Source organism: Lathyrus oleraceus, chromosome 4 (genome assembly GCF_024323335.1).
Source record: "Lathyrus oleraceus cultivar Zhongwan6 chromosome 4, CAAS_Psat_ZW6_1.0, whole genome shotgun sequence".
Lineage (NCBI taxonomy): Eukaryota > Viridiplantae > Streptophyta > Magnoliopsida > Fabales > Fabaceae > Lathyrus > Lathyrus oleraceus.
In genome coordinates this window covers 452,169,969-452,196,191 of record NC_066582.1, presented here as the reverse complement: position 1 = coordinate 452,196,191, position 26,223 = coordinate 452,169,969, and the positions used below count along the sequence as shown (strand labels likewise).

The window sequence follows — 26,223 nt, the reverse complement described above, 5'->3', positions numbered from 1 at the left end:
CTGAAATCCTAACCATAGACCTAATATTGGCCACTAATCCTAACATTATCCTAATAAGAACTCTAATTAAATATATTATGTTTTTGTATTTTTCCTTTTTTATTGATCATAATAAGATAAAAACTTTAATTAATATATATTTCTTAATTAAATCAATTGAAATCAATTACTAATGTTAATCCCTAATAAAATTTAACCTAATAATAATTTTATTAAGAAAACAAAAATAAAGAAATTAAATAAATAAAATGCAGGGGGTGTAAAATGAACTACACTAGTAATAGGTTGTTCACTAGGGTATGTGAATAGCAAATAATCTAGGTCCATTAAGTTGTGGGAGCCTAGCGCATATGAGGGTTCACAGAGGGAGAGAGTCAACGGTTAACTCTCTCTGAACCTCTTGATTAAGATCAAATGGCCCTTACTACATGAGATCATGGCCCTTGATCTTGATTACTAGTCAATGTATGTTAAACGTATGGTTACGATGCCAAGTCAACGAGGTTGTACCATGTGCAAGTGTGTATGCTGACTGCGTTGAGTTAGTAAGTTGATTGGCTAGAGGGAGACCATGCAGGCATGAGGTGGCGTCTAACTGAGGAAGTACTTAAGCAAAAGTCCTCAAAATTTCTTCACTTTTACATTTCCGACCTCTCTCTTCATCTCACTCTCTCTCACTCTTCTCTCTTCTTTCTTTCTTCGATCACCCTTTTCCCCAGAAACCACCCTAAAGACCATCGCTATCCCTAGTTTCCGGTTGAAGTTCAACCAGAAACTTCAACCCCAACCCAGAACACGATTAATGTTCTTCATGAACATTCATCCTCAAACCTAGATCTTCAACATTCATGAACTCTAGCTCGGGTTCAACATGAACCCTAACCTCCAAACCCAGAAATGAATAACTCTCACCTGGATTCAACATGAACCCCAACCCTCCAAACCCATAAACAATGAGCCCTAACCCTAACCCTAACCCTAACCTAAACCCATAAATTCCCTAAACCTACCCAAATCGAAATCAAACTACCTTCGAACCTTAAATCAGAATATTCTCAATCTTAATTCCACATCCAAACAAAGAATCAATCATCAAACCTCTTGAAACCCTACACCCATCTTAATCCCAAACCCTAACCTCAATCATCAAACAAACACAACAATAATAACATTATAAACAAGCAACAAACAAATGGTGGAGTTGTACCAACCTACGGAGAATAGGTGTTCTTCGGTTACAATGGTGATGATTATGACTTTTCTTTTTGACGTGCTTCTTCTCCTTCTTCTAACCTTGCTAACTTCTTATTTTCTTCTATTGTGTGAGGTCTTTCGGGTGGTGGTGGATGAGGTTGAGCTTGAAGGAAGTAGGGTTTCAATGTGAAACTATAATTACTGTTTGATTTAAGCTTTGAGTGGAGGTTGGGAATTGCATAAGCAATAACACAATTAGGATTTTCTCATTTTTTTTTTAATTCTGTTTTTGATTTGGGTACTTATAGGATTAGAGTTAGGTTTAGAATTTAAGTCAGATTGTATTTTAGGAAGTTTGTAACTTTATCTTATTATGATTTGATTCAATTAGCAATTAGAGTTTCTGATCTGCAATGTATCTGGTATGTATTGCTTGTAAAATATAATATGTAATGTTTTTGTGAATGAAAAAGGAAGGTTTTGATTAAGTTGATTTGCAAGTCTCTTTGATCCATTTCCGTTTTCCACTGCGTGCGGATTAGGGTTTTGGGGAATTGGGGATGAACCTAGGTCATGAGCTTGACCCGGTTCGGTGATGGACTTTGGGTCTCTCTTGACCTAGTTGGATTATGGGCCTGGACGGACCTTATATGGTCAATACTTTGACCATCCTTAAATAATAACTAATTTAATTAAATTATGACTAATAATACATTAACCTAATTAACCTAATTAAAAATTAATCTAATCTAATTAATTTAATAACATAAATTAATCAAAAATTGAATTAATTTAATAAATTAAATTAATCAAAATCCAATTAATTTAATAACATAAACTAAAAATATTAATCTACCATTAGTGAAGACCCTTAGACCTTAATCTCTTAATTATTTTAAAAATATCATTATTTCTTACTCTTTAAACTTCTTAAAGACTAATATCCAAAGATTGTAATGAAATAATAAAAAATGTAATGTTAAGCTATCTCCTAAAATGTCCTAAAATAATAGTTAACCATGATGGGATCAGAGACTTAAAACGTCATAATGGTCCCCTTTTGACTTTTTAAGTCATTGGGGTTGACCAGATGACTTATATGAGCTTTGGATATGTTAGTGATCCATATCCTAAGTTAGGAGAAAGGTGGTCGAAATTTGGGGTATGACAACTGCCCCTATTTAATCAGCTTCAAATTGGGAGGATGATGACAGCGAGCCTTCATCCTCTTGGGAGGAGATGATTAAATATAGAGAGGTACCTTAATCTTGACTCTGTAGTTAGTATATTCTAGGAATGAGCAAGGATTGAACAATCCTTGATGCTCTATTGGTATCCAAACCATCTTATGATTAAACCCCGATTATACCTTGCTGATTAATTTTAGCCTGGTGAAACTTGCACACGATTCCTATGATCATCCAATCACTTTACCGAAATCGGGCAGGACTATGACGATCCTCTAGTCGTTGCAATTCCTATAATCAACCAATCATTTGGAATCTTGTTAGGACTATGACGATCCTTCGGTCATTGCAATTCCTATGATCAATCGATCATCTGGAAACTTGGTATGACTTTAACGATCCTCCGGTTATTGCAATTCCTATGATCAACCGATCATTTGGAATCTTGGTAGGACTCTGAAGATCCTCCGATCGTTGCAATTCTTGTGATCAACCGATCATTTGGAATCTTGGTAGGACTCTGACGATCCTCCGATTGTTGTAACTCCTATGATCAACCGATCATTTGGAATCTTGGTAGGACTCTGACGATCCTCCAGCTATTGCAATTCCTGTGATCAACCAATTATTTGGAATCTGGGTAGGACTCTGACGATCCTTTAGTCGTTATATGTTTAAATCCTATATATTTGATAGAACTTATCCCTTGTATGGGATAGGTTATCAAGTTGGGGACGTGAGAGATGAACACCTGCCCACTGGTTGATAACGATCATTCAGGATAACCAATTTACTAGATATATTCTTTTGAATACTCATGATGATTGAGCTTGCTGGGGAAATCCTTGAATAGAAAAGGATTTGTGGAAATGTGACTTACTAGGAAATGTCAATAAGCATCCCTGCCTAGGGAATTGTACTGGTATAGTTGGGGATTGGACTTCTAGGAGCGGTCACAAATCCCACGTCATGTTATTCATGTTCATACAAATGCATGTTCTTGAAGTGATGTATGTGCTTATTCATGATGCATTATTTGGGCTAACGCCTCTTTTATGATATGTATGATGAATATGTGAAATTGTATGAATCAGGATTTCTGTAACATTCTGACTCTCTGACCCCTTGAGACCTTTATATGTCCATGGCACGGACCATGATATTCTTGATTTTTGAGACTTCTTTATATGACTTGAAAGGAAGATACTTATGTGTTGGTTAAGTTGTGACTATTGATTAGGGACCTTATGTCTTGCTTGGGATGTAGAACTGGAAGACTACGGTCCCTTAGATGTTTCATGATCAAAGCAAAATATGCTTTTGAAGCTTTTTCATTATACCCCTGTTTCAATGCATTACCCAGAAAATAATCAACATGTTGTAATCAAGCAGGAGAAAATTAAAAACAAAGAATAGAATTTGAATAAACAAAAGCTTTATTTATTGATTTGACCCGTAAATGGGCGATAATACATAAGGAAATAATTCCTATAAGAAAAGATCACTAAATAAATAATAAAGGAAAAATGAAAATGGCAATAAAAACAGATTTATTCATGTCCCTATTGAACCCTACATGTGCTACTATCCCTAGGTCTTCGAGGTCACAATACTTTGATTCTAATGATGATAATTGAATTGATTGCTCTCATTTGAGTTTCTGTTGTAGTATGGCTCAAGTGCTGCAGTCATATGCCTTTTGGATATCCCTAATTTTTGTCTAGACCGCTCTTTTCGAGTCTTAGTCCACCAGGATGATATACCCTTTTCTTGCAACGATCCGAAGGGCCGAGATGTAGCTTAGGACTCTTTTATACTTGAATTTGAATTAAAACGAGTGAAAGTTGTCTTTATCAGTTTCATTTATTATGTGTTGCTTCTTTATTTTAAATTCTTGCAAATTAAAATGTTCTACCATTGCAAAAATAAATGAAAAGATAACCAAGAGCTTTGCACATAAAAAAATGCATTCATACATTCTTCAAATAAAAAATGATCATGTTTTCCTTCACCGATTCCATATTGAGTCCCCAACACTGGTACTTTACTCGAGCCTGCGCTCACCAAAGAATTGAGAATCAAGAACAAGAAAACGCAAGGTTAAGGTTAGAGCTTTACAACCTAATAGGAAACATGGACCAGATAATGGAGATGATACAGGCTCTATCAACCAAGATGAACCCTCCTCAAGTAATAGTCATTTTAGAGATTTTTGGCGCTACCTTCGATCCCCAACCTTCAATAACTATGCCTTCCACATGGACACCATTTGGGTTACCTCCCAACTATTCACCACCATTTGAGGAAACCCCGAGCATTGTACAGGCTACTCAACATGTGGTACCTTTACCACTTGTCAGCGAAGCATATCCAGTTGTCTATGCAGTTACGCATCCAATTATCCATACAAGGGAACATCCACAGTTTGAGAATCCTCATCATGTGTACCATGCTCCTGAATCTTCAGATGAAGAGGATGAGAGACATGAAGACATTAAGGGCATAAAATAATGTTACCAAGTTCTTGAGAAGAGATTAAGGTCCATGAAAGGAGACAAGGTTTTTGGTGTTGCCGCCAAGGAAATGTGCTTACTGCAAATTTCAAGACCCCGGATTTCAACAAGTACGAGGGCCATTGATGCCCCAAAAGCCATCTCATTATGTACTATCGAAAGATGGCAGCACATGTCGAGGATGACGAGCCAATGATACATTATTTTCAGGATAACTTAAAAGGCGCTTCCTCTAAATGGTATTTAAGCCTTGACCAGAGCCGCATCCAGTAATTTCAAGACCTATCGGATGCCTTTATCCAACATTACAAGTACAATATGGATATGGCACCAGATAGAAGGAAGTTGCTAAGTATGTCCCAGAAATACAATGAGTCTTTTAAGGAGTATGTGCAACAATAGAGGGAGGTGGCCTCTCAAGTTGAACCACCTCTTATTGAGAAGGAACTAACTGATTAGTTTATGGACATCGTGTAACCTATCTTTTATGAAAGGATGATGAGTAGTGTATCTGCAAATTTCTCTAATTTAGTTGTTGTGGGCATAAAAATTGAGCTTGGTATGAACAATGGCAAGATGATAACTGTTGTCGGAACCTCTAACAACAATACCAAGAAATTCCTCGGAGGTTTTCAATAGAAAAATGAAGGTCAGATGAATGCCATGTGTGTTAACCAAGTAAGATACCATTCATGGAAGAAGCAACAACGTCAATTCGCCCAACAATAGCCAACATATTCTATGTAGTTTGTTCAACAACCATATGTGGTATCCGTTGCACCGACCTTTAACCAACAACCTGCACATGTATATCAACATGCTCAGGCTGCGCCTATATACCAACCGGCGCCTATAGCACTGACTTACCAATAGTTAAGGGTTCAAGCTTCGCGCCCAGATAATGCTCCCAATCAAAATAAGGGACAAAGGAATATGGTCATTTTGATCAAATTCCTATGACATATAGCGAGTTGTACCATTCTCTACTTAAAAAGGGTCTAGTGGCTTCAATGCCTCTGCCTCCTCTGCCATAGCGTTAATTGCCATGGCATAATCCAAATGCTCACTGTCTTTTCCACAAGGGAGCCTCTGGATATGATATAGAAGGTTGATTTGCTTTGAAGAGTGTGGTGCAAGAGTTGGTTAAGAGCAAGATTCTGACATTCAGGGACGTATGGCCTAATGTGAAGAATAATCCTTTGCTCGCACATGGCATTGTTAATGCTATTGAAGAAATATCTGATGGTTATATGATTAAAGATGTCGAAGATATCAATACTCCTTTACTAGCGTTCCATGCACAATTGGTGGAAGTTGTCCTGATTAATGCTTGTCATGTCAGCTATGAACAATGTCATATTCATCCAAGAGGATGTAAGACGATACAAGATGATATTCAAAACCATATGAACAAGGACGTCCTGCAAGTCAATAGCCTTGTAAAGAAAGAAAATGTAGCGGTAATTGATCCTTCTTCAAAGGGTAGATGTTACTCAACCGACTAACAATATATCACATGTGGTCATCTGTATGCCCACTCATTTTCCATACGAAAGCACCAAGGTTGTGCCTTGGAAGAATGAAATGATTGTTGTGGCTAAGGAAAAGAAGGTGATGAAGAGAAAAGGCTGGAAGTTATGGGTGTTGATGTCATAAATATCGCGGGGACAAGCAGAATGACCCGCAATGGTCAAATTTATAGCCTCTGAGTTTAATGTGACCTCTCAAGGACGAACAAAAGGAGCTATGGTTATGGTTTCTAGCAAAGAAACTGATGTGGTAAATTTTGATGAAATGGAATAATTTCTGAAGATAATCAAGAAAAGCGACTACAAAGTAGTCGACCAGCTGCATCAGACACCGTCAAAAATATCCATTTTGTCCTTGTTATTGAGTTCCCAAGCTCATAGGGATGCATTGTTGAAGGTGCTTGCTCAAGCCCGTGTCAATCAAGATATAATGGATGGCCAATTTGATGGATTGGTCACCAATATTATGACTTACAACACCCTGAACTACCTGAGGATGTACAAGATCATAATTGTGCCTTACATGTGTCAGTAAAGTGCTAAGAGGATGCATTAGCTAGAGTACTATTGGACATTGGGTCTTCCCTCAACGTCGTGCCTAAAAGCAAATTTGCTAAACTATCTTTTCAAAAGACGATAATAAGGCCTAGTGCGCTAGTGGTCAAGGCGTTATATGGGTCCAAGAGGATAGTAATCGGAGAGGTTGAGCTACCTATCCAGATTGGCCCACATGTATTCCAAATCATATTTCAGGTTATGGACACTAATCCGGCCTATAGTTGTCTGTTGGGACGACCCTGGATACATGCTGCAGGGGCAGTGACCTCCACCCTGCATCAAAAGATGAAATTTATGGTTAAAGACAAACTTATAATCATCTCATATGAAGAGGATCTGCTAATCAATCACTTGTCCTCTTTTTGATACATTGATGTTGATTAGAATGCCTTGTAAGCTTATTTATAGGGGTCGGAGATAGACAATGCCACATTTGTTGAAGGAAAGGACCTCACTGAGAAGGCTAGCTCGTCCTTCGCATTCTTGAAGAGTTCCAAATCAATAATTGAGAGTGGAAGCCTTGAAGGTTGGGGGAGAATAATCGATGTCTGCGAGAAGAAGGACCGCTTCAGTTTAGGGTATATGCCTCCTTCCATGAGAGAACCCTAGTCCCTACAAAGGACCGAGTATGAAGCATACAAGAAGTATTCTTTAGCCCCAGGTACATTTATGGAGATCAAGTCAGTGTTATTCAAGATAACACAACGGAGGAAGAAGTTCCAAATTTGGTGTACCGTTGGAAGGCAATAGAGATTCCATAAATGATATCCAATGCAAAGTAATATTGTTTTCTTTTTTTTTCAAATCTTTAGCTCTGCCCAAGGCTAATGGATCATGTTGTAGAGCCACTTTTATTTTCAATAATTCATCATGATGAATAAAAGATATTTTGTTAAATTCTTTGGTCAAATTATTTTAGTTTGTTTTTTAAGAAAATGGAAATCTTTTCAAAACTACAAAAATATTTTTCTTTCTTGTTGCACTTTTGATTTTTTACTTTTCTAAAAGTCAACATTTAAAAACCTACAGAATAATCAATAAACATGTTGAATCCAATGATCCTATGACCTCTTATAACTTTGAGCTCCTTATATACCAAGCGGAGGAAGAGAGTGAGGAAGATTGTGATATCCCTGATGAATTGGCAAGGATGATCCAACACGAGTCCAAAGCCCTCAAGTCACATCAAGAGCCGATGGAGACAATCAACCTTGGCACAGATGAAAAGAAGAAGGAGGTCAAGATTCTGACCACACTTGAGGCAAGCATCGAATAAATATTGGTAAAGCTACTGCAAGAGTATGTGGATGTGTTTGCATAGTCATATTAGGATATGCCCGGTTTAGACACAGACATTATTGTGCATAAGCTGCCACTTCAGCCAGAATGCCCACCGGTGAAACAGAAGCTTTGAAGAACAAGGCCAGTTATGGCTCTTAAGATTCATGAAGAGGTCAAACGACAATTTGACACTGGTTTCCTAGTAGTGGAAAAGTACCCTCAATGGGTTGCCAACGTAGTGCTTGTACCCAAGAAGGATGACAAGGTTAGAATGTGTATAGACTGTAGGGAGTTAAACAAAACAAGTCTAAAGGAAACATCGCTAAATTTTCTGTCTTCTCCTTCATGGATGGCTTCTCAGGTTATAAGCAAATCAAGATGGCTCCAAAAGATATGGAAAAGACCATGTTCATTACCCTTTGGGGAATGTTTTGCTACAAAGTCATGCCACTCGGTCTCAAGAACTCGGGGGAAACTTATCAAAGAGCGATGGTCACTCTCTTCCTTATATGATGCCCAAAGAGATCGTGGTTTATGTCGATGACATGATCACCAAATCTCATAGGGAAGAGGACCATATGGATCACTTGCATAAGTTATTCGAGCGCCTCGGGAAATTCCAACTATGATTGAACCATGCTAAATGCACATTTGGTGTTCGATTAGGAAAGTTTCTTGGCTTCGTCCTTAGTCAACGAGGAATTGAGGTAGATCCAGACAAAGTCAGAGCTATACAAGAAATTCCTACTCCACATACCAAAAGAGAAGTAAGAGGTTTTCTTTGAATTTTGAATTATATCTCCAGGTTCATCTCCCATATGACTGCTACGTGTGAGCCCATCTTCAAGTTGATTCGAAAAGATCAAGCAATTGAATGGAACTCTAAAAAAGCTTTTGAGAAGATAAAAAATTATTTGCAAGAGCCCTTTATTCTGATTCAACATGTTCAAGGGAAGCCACTCATCATGTATCTGAATGTGCTTGAAGAGTCAATGGGGTGTGTGATGGGGCAACGCGATTGTGAGTGTAACTTCTGTTAGATGTATTTTGAATGATGTCAAAACTATGATACTTTAGTGTTAATATATATTAGGCGGTATCCTCTGATTCTTTAAGTGCATCTTTGCATTAGGAAGCATAAAAGCATTTGAAAACAACTTGGAAATGGTCTCATGCATAAAAAATGCATCAAAAATATTTTTTTGTGAAAACTTGCAGTATAGGTCGACACATACGTCTACAGGTCGACCTATAGAAAACAAAATTTGTTATAGGTTGACACATTCATTCCATAGGTCGACACCCATGTTGCAGTATTGAAGCCTGTAGGTTCTGACTCATGTGTCACCTGTTCAGGTCGACATATGGGTAGCGCATGGCATACACAGATCGATGCATGACCTTATATAGTTCGACCTATGCATCGAATATGTCGGCACATGACTTCATAGGTCGACCTATGCGACAATTTTTTTTCAAAAGTTCATAATTTTTTCAAGTCTTGTGCATTCATTTTGCCTTCAAACATGCATGCATATAAATACTTCATACATGCATCATTGTCTAGGAATGTTTCTAGTGATTAAAACCTAAACAACATCGGGATTTCAAAGCATTCTCATCATCTTCAATCTCTCTTCTATACATACACACAATCAAACTACACATAATTATTTTTTTGATTGGGTGCCATCTAAATTAGGGTTGATAACATCCAATTAGGTTGTTTGTACCATTGATATTAGGTTGAGAACTTTGAGGATTTCAAATCAGAAAATCAAGGTGGGGTTTTCCTTCAAGATCGTTAGGGTTTGAAGGTTTTGGACAAGATCACGCAATCCGGATCCGACCGAGTGAAGTCTTTGAAGAACGGGAGGTTCTTAGGCAAATGAGTAGCGTTGGATGGTGGATCGCATTCGTAAATCTCGGGTTTCAACAAGTGAGTGCTTGGATTTAATTCGACCTAGTGAAAGCTTTGAAGAACAATGGGTTTCGTTCAAAGAAGTAGTGTGATAACGGTGAATTGAAGCGACATTGTTGGTTACTTGATCAATCTTTGATCAAGGCTTTTGGAGGTGGTAAAATCAATATCAAACCTAGGGTTTCTAGGGTTAGATTTATTCATCTCTTGTATTCACACATTTGAAAAGTAATATATAATATAATGTCTCAATTTGAATTCGAATTGAGGGAAGACGTACCCATAGGGTGGTTGATTGGGGAATTGCCTAAACAAATCCTTGTTTACTCTCTCTCTCTCTCTCTCTCTTTTATTTTTTATCGCAAATTGTCGATTGCATTGATCGTTTGATCAATATTATTTGGGTCATAATTTTAAACACATTTTGAAATTGACGTTGTTGTGTAGATCACAAACCATTTGGTTATGATTGGATTTCTAGAACAACAAAACCACATAGAATTCAAAATATTATTGATCGCACACTAAGATCTACTCCCCTTCGTGTTCAGTGGTGTGTAATTTTCCAAAGGCCTCTAGATAGGTTTGAATGCACCTTTTTCTCTTACTAGTATCATGACCTTATTCCTCCGTTGGGAGCCTCATACTTTCCACCGTCTGGCTCCTTTGCATTTGGCTCATTTTTCTGCATTGCTTTATTCCCCCTTTATGTAGCATTTCGTCCTTTACCATGATCTCCTCCATCAAAGTTGTTAGCTTCTGGGTAAGGGATTTATTGAAATATCCGACCTTGATACTGTTTTGGAAGGCTCCAACAAATATCTCTTAGTTTGGATCAATGACCTTTACAGTCTTCTAATTAAACCTTGTCGAATACTCTTGCAATGATTCAGAATGACCTTGATGTATGTTGAATAAGCTAATTGCATATACTTTTCAATGCTATTGGCCGAGAATTGATAGATATTTTCTCTCGATATCTTGATCACTTGATATTGAGAATCTAAAAAGACTTATATATAATCAAAGAGCCGCCTCATAAAAGATCCTGACTTCCACTTTAGCAAGACCGTTACACAATTATCAACATTTCATTTTTCCATGTATGCTTGATAAAAAAAAATACATATAAAAATTTAACCATAAAAAATTAAATAAAAAAGAACATTGGTCTTTAATTATTTGTTAGTATGTTATTATAAACATTAATTAGTTGCTAAGTTTGCACGGTTGGTGGCGTGTGTGTTGGCATGAGTTGTAAAAAACATGAAAATAATGAATCAGAATCACTTCATTTTGTATCCTTAACTTTTCCCCCACTTTCCAGTCATCAATTTCTTGTCTCTTCTACCAAAGTAACCGACCTTAAAACCTTTCTATTCAATTTGCATTCATATATTTGCAAAAACCACAAACTATAGAGCAATTGAAATAGATAATCAAGAAACAGAAAGAGTGAGTGAAGATGTCAGATTGGGGGCCAGTTTTTGTGTCAGTGGTGCTCTTCATTCTCTTGACTCCTGGCTTGCTTATTCAGATACCTGGTAAAGGCAAGATGGTGGAGTTTGGAAGCTTTCAAACTAGTGGATTATCCATACTCATTCATTCTGTTATCTACTTTGCTTTAGTTTGTATTTTCTTGTTAGCTATTAGAATCCATATGTACATGGGATAATAATTATATATATCCCACTGCATGTTTAATTTATGTATACAGAGATGATTTTCATTGTTTGGTATCTTTTGTTTTGAACCTTAAATTGTGTGGGGGGTTTTGTTTTTGTTTACCACTAGTAGTCTTTGATCACAAGTCTATATTTCTTGGTTAAGTGAAGAAATAAAAGTATAGAATTGTTTTATTAAAGATGATAAGATTAAATGTAATAGTAATCTTAATGTTAGTGGTTAATTTGTTAGGAGGCATAAATTCACTAGCGCCAGGAATCAATCTCTAAACTTTCTTTTTAATACCTTTTTAACGTTTTAATTCACTTCGTTAGGCAACATCTTTGGTGTCATACTTTTGATTCCTTAATTGGTACTCAATGAATATTGGTTATTTGTTGATAAATGATTGCAACTTTTTTGTGCAAAAAGGAATAGGTAAATGCAAGTTTTGTTCATGAATGATGATGGCAAGCACTCACACACTTATATAGGAGAATAAGATTTATATTTATAAAGATAAAGGTGAGAACGATATCATAACAGCATGCATATAAATAAAATAGAAAACAAATCGTGAAAAAAATAGACAAGAATGAATCACATTGAAGAGTCAAAGGTCATCGCAAGTCCAATGATAAAAGTGTCATTTCTCCAAGAATTTTATATAAGCTTCAATGGAGTTCAAATTCCTCATTTTTACACTATGTTTCTCTCTCTTTGAACTCAAAATTTAAGTGAGGTTGAGAGAGGAGAGGAGCTAGGCGATTCTTGGAGGGAGGAGAGAAAGATTGTGATCAAGCTCCATCAATTTTTCAAGTGCATGTATGAAGTTTTTGAATTTCCTAGGGAAGGAGATTCAAAGCAAGTGTTTGAGCATCATTCAACTCTTTCATTCAACTCCAAGTCAAAATTTCATCAAGATAAAAGGTGGGTTCTATAGGTTTTTGATTTAGGATTAGTACCAGACTTAGTAATGAATGAAAGGTGGGAATTAGATAGTTTTATTGTGTGAAATTCTTGCTTGATATTCCTTCATGAGTTTTGGTTGATCATGTTGTTTTTATGATACTTGCATATTTGTTATAAGTGTCCCAAATGATATGATGATGCATGCTCCTTGATTGGGATAATAATTCTTAAGTGAGAAGTATGATAAAATCCATGATATGCTCCTTCATTGGGGCCTGACACGAATCATGTTACATATCATAATTTTCATGTGTTAACTTCTATTTTGGGAGATGCTCTTGATTCGTTTTATCAGGACTGCAGGGGTCATTTTATCTTGTTCCAATGGATCGAAGTAGGGTGTTTCTGCACCCACATAATTGAATTAATGTATGCCAACCATTAGAATTCCTAATTGTACGTAAAATGGAGGGTGTGGCCTAGCACATCCTTGTGCTTCCTTGGAGCCCAAGTTTGTCCAAGTTGTGATGCCATTTCTATTATTGTATCATGGATTTTAAGTGTAGCTAAATCGCTTAAAAGCATTTGATGGATCGCTTGAAAAGTATTGGTGACCATAGTAGAATATGATACTCTTAGGCTAGTTTTAGAGGTAGCATGAGATTCATCGGGAATTAGTTAAATGATCGGGATGGTTTCTCGTAGATGCAAGGTTCCAAGTTAACTAAGAGTAATGAATAATGAAATTAAACTCTAGGTTGAGAGAGTTCACCTAGAGACGTGGCATTCGGACATGAAACGATACTCTAATTGGTAGATATAGCGAATGGTTGACAAGTATATGATGTTCGGACACAAGATATACCTAGTTGGTATATCTGACGAACGTTAGGTTTCGAAGGAAACCGAGTTGAACTAGTGTAGGGAATATCCATGCCAAAGGCTAGGATTTATTGTTGTAATCGGGAGAGTCAAATAGTTATCTGTGACCCAAGTTCAAGCTATGAATAATTGTGACCAGGGAAGGACGGTTTATAGCTAGTGAACTTCTGTGACCCGAATCCCAACTTGAGTGATGAGTTATTGGCCAGGGAAATATATTCAAGTGGGATGAAGTGATGTTCATGACCCGAATCCCAACTCGAGTGATGAGTTATTGGTTGGGTAAAGACATTAAACATCGTGAAGTGATGTTTGTGACCCGAATCTCAAATCGAATGATGAGTTATTTATCGAGGAAAGATATTATACTTCGTGAAGTGAGTTTGTGACCCAAATCCCAACTCGAGTAATTAGTTATTGGCCGAGGAATGACGTTTCACTTCGTGAGGGAAATCCGTTACATGAATCTCAACTCAAGTGATGAGTTATTGAATGGGGAAAGATTTAACCTCGATCCGTGAATACTTTGTGACCTGAATCCCAACTCGAGTGATGAGTTATTGGCTGGGGAAATACATACATCATGCTATGAGACTCTCGAGGTGACTGATGCGTAGAATGCTGGTAGGCGGAAATTACGCTTGAGAAGGGATCGTTTAGATCTTTTAAGTATTACTTGTATGATCATGTGGTATACAAAGTATAATAGGTTTCACATCAGTGGAGATAGTACACTATGTAGATCTGAGTGGACTCAATGGTGTAGTCTATAAATCATTGATATTATTATCTCACCTCACTCATGTTGTTATTTTAGGTCTTTCGAGGCAAGATAACGACAAGGGTAAGATGGCATGAGCAGGGTGTTAAAGATGTTTTAGTTGTTTTCTTTTCCGCTCTATTTTTGGATAACAGTTATATTTGTCATGTATTCGTACTTATGTCTTGTATCGTACATGAATTATGATATCATATATACACTTATGTTTTGATTTTAGTACCATATTAACGCCACATATAATACTATATATATATATATATATATATATATATATATATATATTATATATATATATATATATAATATATATATATATATATATATATATATATATATATATATATATATATATATATATATATATATATATATTATATATATATATATATATATCTGTGTGTGTGTGTGTGCGTGCGTGCGTGCGCGCGCGCGCATGTGTGTGTGTGTGTGTGTGTCTGTGTGTGTGTATGTGTGTGCGTGTGTGTGCGTGCGTGCGTGCGTGCGAGCGTGCGTGTGCATGTGTGTGTGTGGTGTTATAGTTGGTATTAGAGTTTATTTTAAAAAGTTGGACATATTTTTCCCCAAGTTGAAACTGACATTTATCATAATTTTAAGCTTTATTAGTTATGTAAGTTTAAGGAGTGCCTTAGGGGGGGTGAATGAGGCACTTAGATGATTTTCCGGTTTTTTTACGGTTTATTGATTTTGACTTTCTTGAGATGCTTATGTGATGAAAAGCGGTAAAGTGAGGAAAGTAAACAACACCACGATGTATAGTGGTTCCCCTCACAGATCGAGAGTACTCTGTTCCCCTTTCAACACGAAAGAGAATTCACTATAATGTTAGATTCCTAGAACAAGCCTCTAACTAAGTAATCAAGAACAATCCTCTTGAAAAATTAACTCACAAGAAAAGAAAATAATCATTCCTTTTCTTGACACTTATATCCAATAATCCTAGATTATAAGTAATACACCTAAAACCAAACAATCCTTGGTACTTAGAATTTTACAAAGTAATTGAATGAATATATGAGTAATTGTATTGTATAAGACTTTAATCAATTGATTAGAATCTTCTTCTCTTTCAATATGAAATTTCAAAAACAAAATAATCTCTAAGTGCTCAAGAGTACTTTTGAAGAAAATGATATGAAAATTCTTTTTCAAAAGTATCTTAATATGAGAAATAGATGAAAAATGAATGTATAGAGATTTTGCAAATTTATTTGAAAGAGGTGAAATTTATAATAAAAATATAAGAATTATTTATAGTATGAATGCATCCCTTCAATCATAACATAGAAATGTTTAGAAATGAAATCAGATAATTGATCATGAAAAGATGCAAGCTTTTACCATGAAAAGTTATGATGAAATGGTGTAAAGAATGGTGAAATAATTTTTCAGATTTTTCAAAAAATTTCAAGCATCAATCGATTGACCCACATAACCAATCGATTGACACAACTTAAAAAATGAAAAAATATACTAAGATCAACCGATTGACATACAACATCAATTGATTGGTTCAGTTTGAAAAACGAAAAATGTTAAAACAGAAAGTTTGATCAATCGATTGTTTCAAGGCATCAATCGATTGACATGTCCAAAATATTGAAAAAATTCTAAGTTAAAAAAACTTTTGAACATGCAATTTTTTAAACAATATTTTAAAATAAATAATCATGATAGAAAAGGTTTAGAATGATTATTTTAATGCAAGATAAAACTTTTGAGCACTAGGAGTATATTGTCAAGAATTTCATATACCTATATTAGATCCCTGAAAACTTGAGCAATGTTGAAGTGATCTTCTTTTTCCATTCTTTTATTATGGAGAGCTTGATATGTTGTCTTCATCAAAATCTTGTAGGAAGCTTGTCTTCACATTCTCCCCCTTTTTGATGATAACAACCAATTAGTAGTTTGAACTCATACTCCCCCTATCGTCTTAGAAATGATCACATACAAAACTCCCCCTGCATTAAACAATTCAAGCACAACACATATACAGACATCTTCTCCCCCTTTGTCATAATCAAAAAGAAAGGAAAAGAGACAAAATAATTGTTAAGAGAAAATTTAAGCATAAGACCACACACAAACGGTGTTTAATTATTACACCATAAGTAACTAGATAAGTCATGCAGATTATAAACTAGGGATGAGAAAACAGCAGAATGAAAAATATAACAAAGTCATAAACACCATAAGATAGCCAACTACTGATTGTTGTTTCGATCATTAGATCCACCACCGGGATAGCCACCACCCTGAAAACCGCCACCTTGATAGCTACTACCTTGAAAACCAGCTTGAGATAACTCCCACCGATCCATTCTCGACGATAAATGACCAATCTCGGTCATAACATCTGTGCGAGAACCTTGTAGATAGTCCATAATCATTTGATTCGAGGGTTGATCTGGTTGAACGTCTGTAGGAGGGTTAAACTCATCATCATTGTTGGCTTCTTGTTGAGGTTCTTCATCTTCATTATCCAGATACTTTATCTCAAGAGTCCGAGGATTAAAGATGACTCCCATCTTCCGATTGATTTGTTTGATGCTAATCATAAAGGAAGGTTTTTCCATTGAAAAACACAACTCATTTTCCAAATTAACGTTGAAGTGTCGGAAAATCTTGGTCAATAGGTGAGCATATGGTAGACCTTAGGCATGCTCATCATGAGACATCATATGAGATAGGATTGAATGACCCTAATCGACATGGAAGTGAGTTTTGATGGAATAGAGAAGCATCATTTCTGGGTCGGTGATAGTGCAGTGATTGGAAAATCTTGGCACAACAACATATACCAGAAAATAGTGTAACATCCTGTCATCAATAGAAAATTTTGCCGGGGACCAGTAGACTCGTTCCGGGTTATCTCCTCCAAAACTCTTCTTTCTCTTGTTATAAAATTGATGTTCTGACAACCTACTTAAGCTATAGTAAAAAGCATGTTTGCTATAGTTTTCCCATGGAGCAATTGTCCCAACAAATTTATGACCACCATGAGGGATTTCAAAAATAACACAAATATCAGATGTAGTTAAAGAGATTGGGACTCCTTTCACTACAGATGTTAATTTCCCTTTCTTCCTTACCATATTGGAGTAGAAAACCTTAACTAGTTCAGGGTAAAAATCTAAATGGCAACTAATTAGGTTACACAAACCTTTCTTGTTGATGTTTTATAGTGAACAACCTTGATAAATCTAGAGAGCCTCTTGAGGAAGAAGCTTTGCCTTTGCCTTTTCCTTTTTTAAATTTTGGTGTTATTTTGATGAGTTATATATCACACTCATCTAGAATCCCAAGTTCCCTTCGAATTTTGTAGAAAGGTTCTCACGCCAAAGGTTTTGTGAAGATGTCGGCAAGTTGATTATGAGTATCCACAAATGTGACTTCGACATCTCCTTGAAGCACATGATCACGAAGAAAGTGATGTCGAATATCAATATGTTTGGTTCTTGAGTGCATGACCGGATTCTTTGTAATGTTTATCGCACTGGGGTTGTCACAAAGAAGAGGAATGCATCCAAGATCGAGTCCGTAGTCACAAAGTTGTTGCTTAAGCCAAAGTATTTAAGCACAACAGCTACCTGCGGCGATGTATTCTGCTTCGGCAGTGCTTAGAGCAACACATGCTTGTTTCTTGCAAGCCCACGAAACTAAAGCATTTCCAAGGATGTGGCATGTACCACTAGTACTTTTTCGATCAGTTTTACATCCTGCATAGTCAGCGTCAGAATAACCAACCAATTTGCAAATACTACCATTAGGATACCATAGGCCTACATTTGTTGTTCCCTTGAGATATTTCATGATTCTCTTAACAGCGGTGAGATGTGACTCCTTTGGATTTGCTTGGAAGGGAGCACATAAACACACGCTAAACATTATGTCAGGACGACTTGCCGTCAAATATAATAAAGAACCAATCATACCTCGATACTTCGTAATATCAATTGACATACCTGATTTGTCTTGATCAACATAGGTTCCGGAGCCCATTGGTGTTGACATTGCTTTACAACCATCCATTTCAAATCTCTTTAACAACTCTTTGCAATACTTTGATTGGTTGATAAAGATTCCGTCTTTTAGTTGCTTGATTTGCAATCCAAGGAAGTAGTTCATCTTTCCCATCATAGACATTTCAAATTCACCTTGCATTATCAACGCAAATTCTTCACATAGTTCTTTGTTGGTTGAACCGAATATTATGTCGTCTACGTAGAATTGAACAAGTAAGGTGTTCCCTTTTATCTTCTTGATAAATAAAGTCTTGTCTATTTTGCCTTTTTCAAAACCTCTTTCACATAGAAAATTACTTAGACGATCATACCATGCTCTTGGTGCTTGTTTTAATCCATAGAGCACTTTCTTCAATTTGTATACATGTGAAGGATGCTTGAAGTCTTCAAAGCCCGGGGGTTGTTTGACATAGACTTCTTCGTTGATGTAGCCGTTCAAGAAGGAGCTTTTGACGTCCATTTGAAATAACTGAAAATTCATTGGACACGCGTAAGCAAGTAATAAACGAATAGCTTCTAACCTTGCAACCGGAGCGAAAGTTTCTTCAAAGTCAATTCCTTTTTCTTGATTATACCCTTGAGCGACCAATCTTGCTTTGTTTCGAACAATTATTCCATTCTCATCAAGTTTGTTCTTAAACACCCATCTTGTTCCAATGATGTGCTTACCACTTGGTCTAGAAACAAGTTCCCAAACTTGATTTCTCTCGAATTGGTTTAATTCTTCTTGCATAGCAACAATCCATTGATCATCTCCTAGAGCTTCATCAATTTTAGAGGGTTCTATTTGCGAAACGAGCGCCATGTTTAAGCATGCATCCTTGAGATTCAATCTTGTAGCAACACCTTGACTAATGTCACCAATTACTTTGTGAATAGGATGATCTTTATGAGTCCTTCATTCCTTAGGTAGATCATTTTCATTTGACTCTTGTTGAATCGGTTCTTCTTGATTCTTGTTTGAAGTATCTTCTTTAGGAATTTCTACAAAATCATCATCATCACAAACAACAATTTCCTCTTTCGAGGAGTTAGATTCGTCAAACTTAACATGCATGGATTATGCTATATTTAAAGTTCTTTTATTATAAATTCTATATGCTTTACTTGTAAGATAATAACCAAGAAAAATACCTTCATCCGATTTTTCGTCGAACTTACCAAGGTTGTCTTTGTCATTGTTAAGGACAAAGCACTTGCATCCAAAGATATGAAAGAAAGCAATGTTGGGTTTCCTTCCTTTGAAGAGTTCATATGGAGTCTTCTTTAGGATATGTCTTATGTTAACTCTATTACTTACAAAACATGTCGTGCTAACCGCATCCTCCCAAAAATACTTAGGAAGATTTGAGTCGCTAAGAATTGTTCTTGCAAGTTCCACCAATGACCTATTCTTTCTTTCAACTACTCCATTTTGTTGAGGAGTCCTTGGAGCCGAGAAGTTGTGAAATATTCCTTGATCTTCACAAAAGTCTTCAAAAGAAGTATTATGGAATTCTCCATCATGATCGCTTCTTATGGAAGCAATTATTAATGATTTCTCATTTTGAATTTGCTTTGCATACGGTCATACCCCAATTTTGTCCGGGTAAGGAAAAAACTTTCACCAGCATTCACTACCAGATGTTATAAGGCATGAAATTTATCTTAAGACATAAGTTCTATCTTAGGGTTTCTCAGCCCTTAGTGACATCAAATCTTCAGTGACATTTTCATCTGTTGAGATCCTTAAGAAGACATCTGTTACATTTGTCTCTTATTGCTATTACTGAAGCATGGGATGGTATGTGCATTTTGGGACTTTTTTGTTAACACGGTCCATTTTGGTTTATCCATGAGATCTCTTGGTTTTAAGAAGGGTCATTCACATAAACATGTCCATAATTAATATTACAAAGTGTGGTTCAAATCTTTTTACATAATTGATCCAAAGTCCATTTGATTATCAATAAGTATTAAGAGACATGATTATTTTTTATGATCACTTGTTATTAAGCTCATTTTCACATCTCAAATATATGTGCCAAATTTCTAAACCATTCATAAATCCTTAAACTAAATTTGCATTTTTTTAAGTATGCGTGTGTTGGTTTAGATCAAGTCACCATATGTATGTGTATGTGTTGGTTTCTGTGATTAAGGTTGAAATTGCAATATTTGTGGCATGTTTTATTTTGGACCTTTTGTCACATTTTATTTTGATTAATAGCAATGTGCTAAAGGTGACCAAGTTGAAAGTCCAGTTTAATTGCATTATGGCCCAATCCATTTTCAGATTGAGATATAGTTTAAACATTTTAACTGATTAACATAAATAAAATATGGAGATAAGGATTGAAATGTTAAAAATGATTAATTGCATAATTAGATTCCTAATCCAAAATATTACAAATAATCCAAAAGTTCACACAATAATCCAAAAGTTCACATAATAATTCCAAAAAATTTACATAATTAATCCAAAAGCCAATACATAATCCAAATACACATTATCCAAAAGTTCTATGTTACATCAGAATAAATTTTAAAAAATGGAAATAAGCTGCAAATCCAGCAGTTTGAAGATAAAGCTCTCAAGAAGCCATTTCCAAAACCAACAGTTGGAAAACGGCATCCGCAAAATCCAATCTCCAAAACAGGTGCAAGCTTCCTTTCAAATCAAGGTCTCTTCACCTTTTGTAAACCTGCAAAAAACCAATTCAAATATTAAAAGGACTTATCAAATAAGCTCTTAAAGAAAACTAAAAGATAACTAATAAAATGCTCAGATTAAAGCTTTGCACAAGAGGCCATAACGAACACCAATTAAAACAACTTTAAATCCACAGAACAACAATCCCATAAAATCTGGAAGGAAAAGCAAGACTGACAAAATAATTTTTAAAACCTAAAAATTCATGATGAAGATGATATATATCCAGAACAGGTTAACAGTAACAAGCACAGTTGAATCCAAAGAGAAGAAATCAAAAAATAATTTTTAAACATTAAACACATAACACTCAAAGAAACAAAAACAACATCCAATAGAAGAACATTCCAAAGGAAGAAGAAAGAACAGAAAGAGACGGAGAGAGATTTAGAGGGGAAGAAGAACTTATCTAAATAGCGACGAAAAGCTCACGTCGCCAGACGCAACTCAGGCCAAGTAGTTCTCTTATTTCCTTTCCTCGCTTGAAATCCATATGCCTTTTGTTCGTCACTGCAAATTAAACAAAACCCCTTTATTAATTTCTCAAAATCATGACTATAGAAGGTTAAATCTCAAAACTTAGGGTTAGGGTTTCAACAGATAGTGGTTGATATTTAGGTTCTTATTCGTTGTTAGAACGAATTAGGTTTCGTTGGCCGAGAGAGAGAGAGAGCGAGAGAGAGAGAGAGAGAGAGTTTAGATTAGGGTTTTAGGTTTGTGTTTTTTTTGGAGTGTCGATCCGGCCATTTGAGAGAGGTTTTGGGAGAAACGAGGTCGGATTCGGATTCAGAGGCCAAAAATAGGTGGGGTTAGCGTTGGAAGTTTTTTGGTTTGAGAAGTGGATCGTCGAAGAAGAAGGCGGCGCCGCCGCGGTTGGCCGGCCGCCACCGTCTTCTTCGGCAGGTTTGGCCTGAGACGACGAAAGAGAGAAAAGAGAGTTACAGAGCAACTCTGGGTTTCATTTGAGGAGAGAGAACGAAGAGAGAAAATGAATGCTCTCTCTCTCTCTCTCAAAGTTGGTTTTTTATGTGGTGGAGGGAGTGGACGCGTGGAGGCCAAATGGCCTCTCCAGAAGGCGCCACGCGTAGTTGACTACTGAGTGTAAGACCCCAATTTTGGCCCTAAGATCCCTCATGGACCATATCATCTCATATCATGGCCTCAAGGATCATTGCATACCCTAGCTGCCCTCCTAGTGGGTGGGATACCTTGTGAGTGTGGTTCTTGATCACCAAGCATGTATTGCATTTGTATGTCATTGCTTTTCATATGTTTACTAACCAAATGTACAAAAATATTGTCATTTAACCTTGTGTCTTGCAGCTGAAGCTAGCCAGGTCAATACAGTCAAATCAGGCCTTGAGCAATAGATGGTGACCATTCTTGAAGAATTTGGACACCATGATCATTCATAAAGAGTTCATATAACTTGTGATATCATTTGGAAGCAAGATCTCAAGAAAAAGAGGCTTGGAATTCATCAGAACATGGCCCAGTCATCCAAAACCATAGAAAAGTCAACAAAAGTCAACTGTGGTCAACTGTGCATTTAATCAGGGATTGGAAGGTGTGAGATGGTTAGAAAGACCTCATTCATGTCCATATAATCTACATTTGGCATTTCAAAGATCAAGGTTGAAGGATTTGAAGTCAGACAGAAAGTTTCCAAAAATGGCAGGTGACCTGTAATTTCAGCTGCCCAAAATGGAAAGTTTTCCCCCTCAAGATAACTTCATGATACAAGCTTCAAATAAAATTTTGTCCAACATGAAAGTTTAAGATCTTGTTCTCACAATTCCAAAAAGTCCAAGAACTTGAAAATCCCATGTATGGTTGTCAAGTTATGGTCCAGTGAATTTCAGAAAAGACCCATAATCAGGAGGGCATAACTTCCACATGGATTGTCCAAATTGAATGTTCTTTATATGCACAAACTCCATTTGACATGTACTTTCATGGTGCATAATTGGATTTCTTCAAAAAAGGTCAATGCAAAAGGTCAAATTTCAACTGGACTGTTAAATGAACCAGGGGCAAAATTGTCCAACTTGTGAAATAATTGGAATTTTTGGATGGGGATTTTTGCAACACCTCACAAATGGCATTTGAAACTTGTTGGAATACTCATAACATGCCAAGGCTTCATGGTTTGGAAATTAGCTTTTGAAATGAACTTGAAAAAATGGACAAAGTAACATCACATAGTGAAATTGAGAAGTATGAAGAATTTGGACATGAGACTAATTCCATCAGCTTCCAAATGAGATTTGTGACTTGTTCAAAAGGATAAATTACTATTGCATTGCTTCTAAGCATCCAAGGGCATAAGGGCCAAAATACACATAAACTCATTTTTTGCTAATCACTTTTTTTCACTAATTAGGATTAATTGTTTGATTAAGTGGTAGTATATATAGTTAACTATAACTGTTTTCTCAAGACAGTAATCATAATTCACAGATTCAACAGAAAAATCTCAAGAAATTCTTCCATTTTTTCTCACTTTTTACACATAGCATATTGACATTTTCCAATCTTTCATCAACAATCCTTCAAGATTCGTGCTAGTTCTTGGTGAATTCATCATCTGTAGTTGCTTTTGAAGTTCTGTTTTCAGGTATTGGATCAAGAAACGTGTAGAATCTCCAACTGTCCAAGCTTCATTCTTCAATGGCAATCGGAAGTTTCTCCATGATCGTGCACTTGTGAGCTGAAATCTCTTCACCGATCATCTTCCTAACGGATATGCTCCACCTGTTTCATTGAATAACGGCCAAAAAACGCACGAATCGCGTACTGCTCCTCAAGAAGGTTAAAAAGCTAATGCCTTAAGGAGGTTGATGCATAATTGAGTTGAAATCATTTGACCAATTGTTTGTTTTGTAGGGCTTGGTTCACTTGGTCCTTGTGCTATGCACATGTTGCACATTGTTGTTTGATTGTTGATTGGTTCTTATGTTATTGTTTTGTTTATGTTGGGATGCTGATTCTGTTTGACTTTTCCAGGTACCCTTAGTTGCTCAGTTCTCTTAAGAACTTGCATTGCTTTGCTTATAAGCAATTGGCATTTGAGGTATAGAACCTTCTTCTTCATGTAGTCTGGAGACCTGGCCCGTTATTTGGCCGGGCAAACTGTCTGAAGTCCTCCTTAAGAGGCATTGTTTGTGATTGTTTATATTTGTCCCAAGCAGGAAAAGTCCTCATTTGAGGCAATTGGTGGATATAAGAGATATGTAGCCTATCTCCCACTATTCTGTGAGTCTTCTCCTTGCTCCCATTACATGGTTGTAGCATTGAGATCCAAACCCAAGATCTATAGAGTCTTCAATTGGGGAAAGAGTTCCATCTTTCTGAACTCCCCCACATTCTTATATTTACATGCTCTCTCGGACTTGAGATAGAAGCAATGAGGCACACCCCTCATACCCTTTCATCTGCTTCACCTTAGCCCCTCAATGGCAAGGTTAAGAGCGACACTTACCTCTTACAGTGGACTTTCATAGTCAAACCCTTTTGCTTGAGCCTCATTGAATGGTTATAGTGTGTGCTACTTGAATTTATGTGATTGATTACTTGATTCATTTATACATGATTACTTGATTGCCATTGTGCATTTACTGTCATTGATTGCCGTTGTGCATTTATCATCTTTGTTTGCCATCAGTGCATGATCAGTTCTTTTGTCCTTGTGACATTGATGTTTTCCCATTGAGGACAATTGTAAGTCCATATTGATTGGCTTTTGTTCCTGTGACATGGAAGAGATAGAGTGTAAGACCTCATTGGTCACTCATATCTTCTTTGCTCTTTGTTTGAGCATTGTTGTTGTATGTGAGGATTCATTGTAAGTCCCTGTGATGTGGCATTTGTATTCCTAGGATCATACTGTGGAGGTTAACATAAGTCCAGATAGATTGGCAGTTGACTTCCCTGTTTTGTTTTTTTGTTTTATTCTGATGGAGATTAGTGTAAGTCCATAGAGTGGCTTCTGATATCCTTACTTGTTTTAGGAGACAGGTATAAGACCATTGAGTGGCATCCAGTATCCGCTTTTATTTACTTTCATCTGTTACCATGTTCATTGCCTATTCCTAAGGACCCACTTGAATCATCTTCTATATGATTTCAAGAGGTGGACCCTCCTAAGAAGTTTTACATTCACTCCACCATTCCATTCATCCCATTGTGTCCTAAACTTTTCACACATACTTTTAAAAACTTGAAATAAGTGTTGTGCAAACGTTCTCACCTCTTTCCAAATTAGAAACTTGGACCTTAAGTCCATGATTTTCCAAACTTCATTTTTGTAAATACTTCATTTTGAATTGACTTTAATCATACTTTGACCTTTTTGTAAATAATCCAAATAACTTCACCCATTCAAATGATTTTGTGGCTTTGTCCATGTTTGTTAAGTTTTCATACATTAGCTATAGGTCTGATTTACCCTAGTTGGTTAATATTAATCTCACCTATTTGTCCTTAGTTGATTGAATTGTAAGTCTTCCTTGCTTATTATAGGGTTAACCCCTCTCTAGCAAGTTGAAGCTTTTCTCACATGGTGGACTTGTTGTTTCTTAAGGTTGAGTTTTCTCCCGTGGGTAACGTAAGACCTTTGAGCTTGTGTTTTAAAATTGAATCCACTAATTTTTGGAAATCTTTTAGCCGAACTACGGCGTTTTGATCCTTACCTTTGATGGAAGGTACGTAGGCAACGGGTTCATCCGTTCGAACACAAAAATAACTAACTTGTATATTCTTTTCTCATCATCCCATTCATGTTGCACAATATGTCAAAACAAATAAATATTTTCTTATACAACAAGTGTGAAAAGGGCTCCCTAGGAGTACCTAGGACGTGATGGGTGCCTAACACCTTCCCATTGCGTAATTTACCCCTTATCCAGACTCTCTGATCTTTTTCATTAGTTTTCTACGTGTAAAACTTCTTAGGTTTTTGTTCGCTTTTTAACCAGTCCTTAGGATAAATAAAAGTGCGGTGGCGACTCTATATTCATTGTATACATTGCTTGTGATTTAATCAATAGATCATATAGTAACG

General features: G+C 36.3%; 1 protein-coding gene and 1 long non-coding RNA gene across 2 annotated transcripts; both read left to right on the top strand.

Moving 5' to 3' along the window:
- Window positions 1-426: 426 nt before the first annotated feature.
- LOC127076065 (uncharacterized) lies at window positions 427-1,682 on the top strand. The gene is made up of 2 exons (XR_007786752.1): window positions 427-1,243; window positions 1,328-1,682. It is a non-coding gene; the product is annotated as an uncharacterized LOC127076065 (long non-coding RNA).
- Window positions 1,683-11,409: 9,727 nt separating this feature from the next.
- LOC127135646 (uncharacterized) lies at window positions 11,410-11,922 on the top strand. Its single transcript, XM_051062304.1, has one exon. It carries the CDS (start codon window positions 11,649-11,651, stop codon window positions 11,856-11,858), a length of 210 nt encoding a protein of 69 aa, XP_050918261.1. The 5' UTR covers window positions 11,410-11,648; the 3' UTR covers window positions 11,859-11,922.
- Window positions 11,923-26,223: the final 14,301 nt, after the last annotated feature.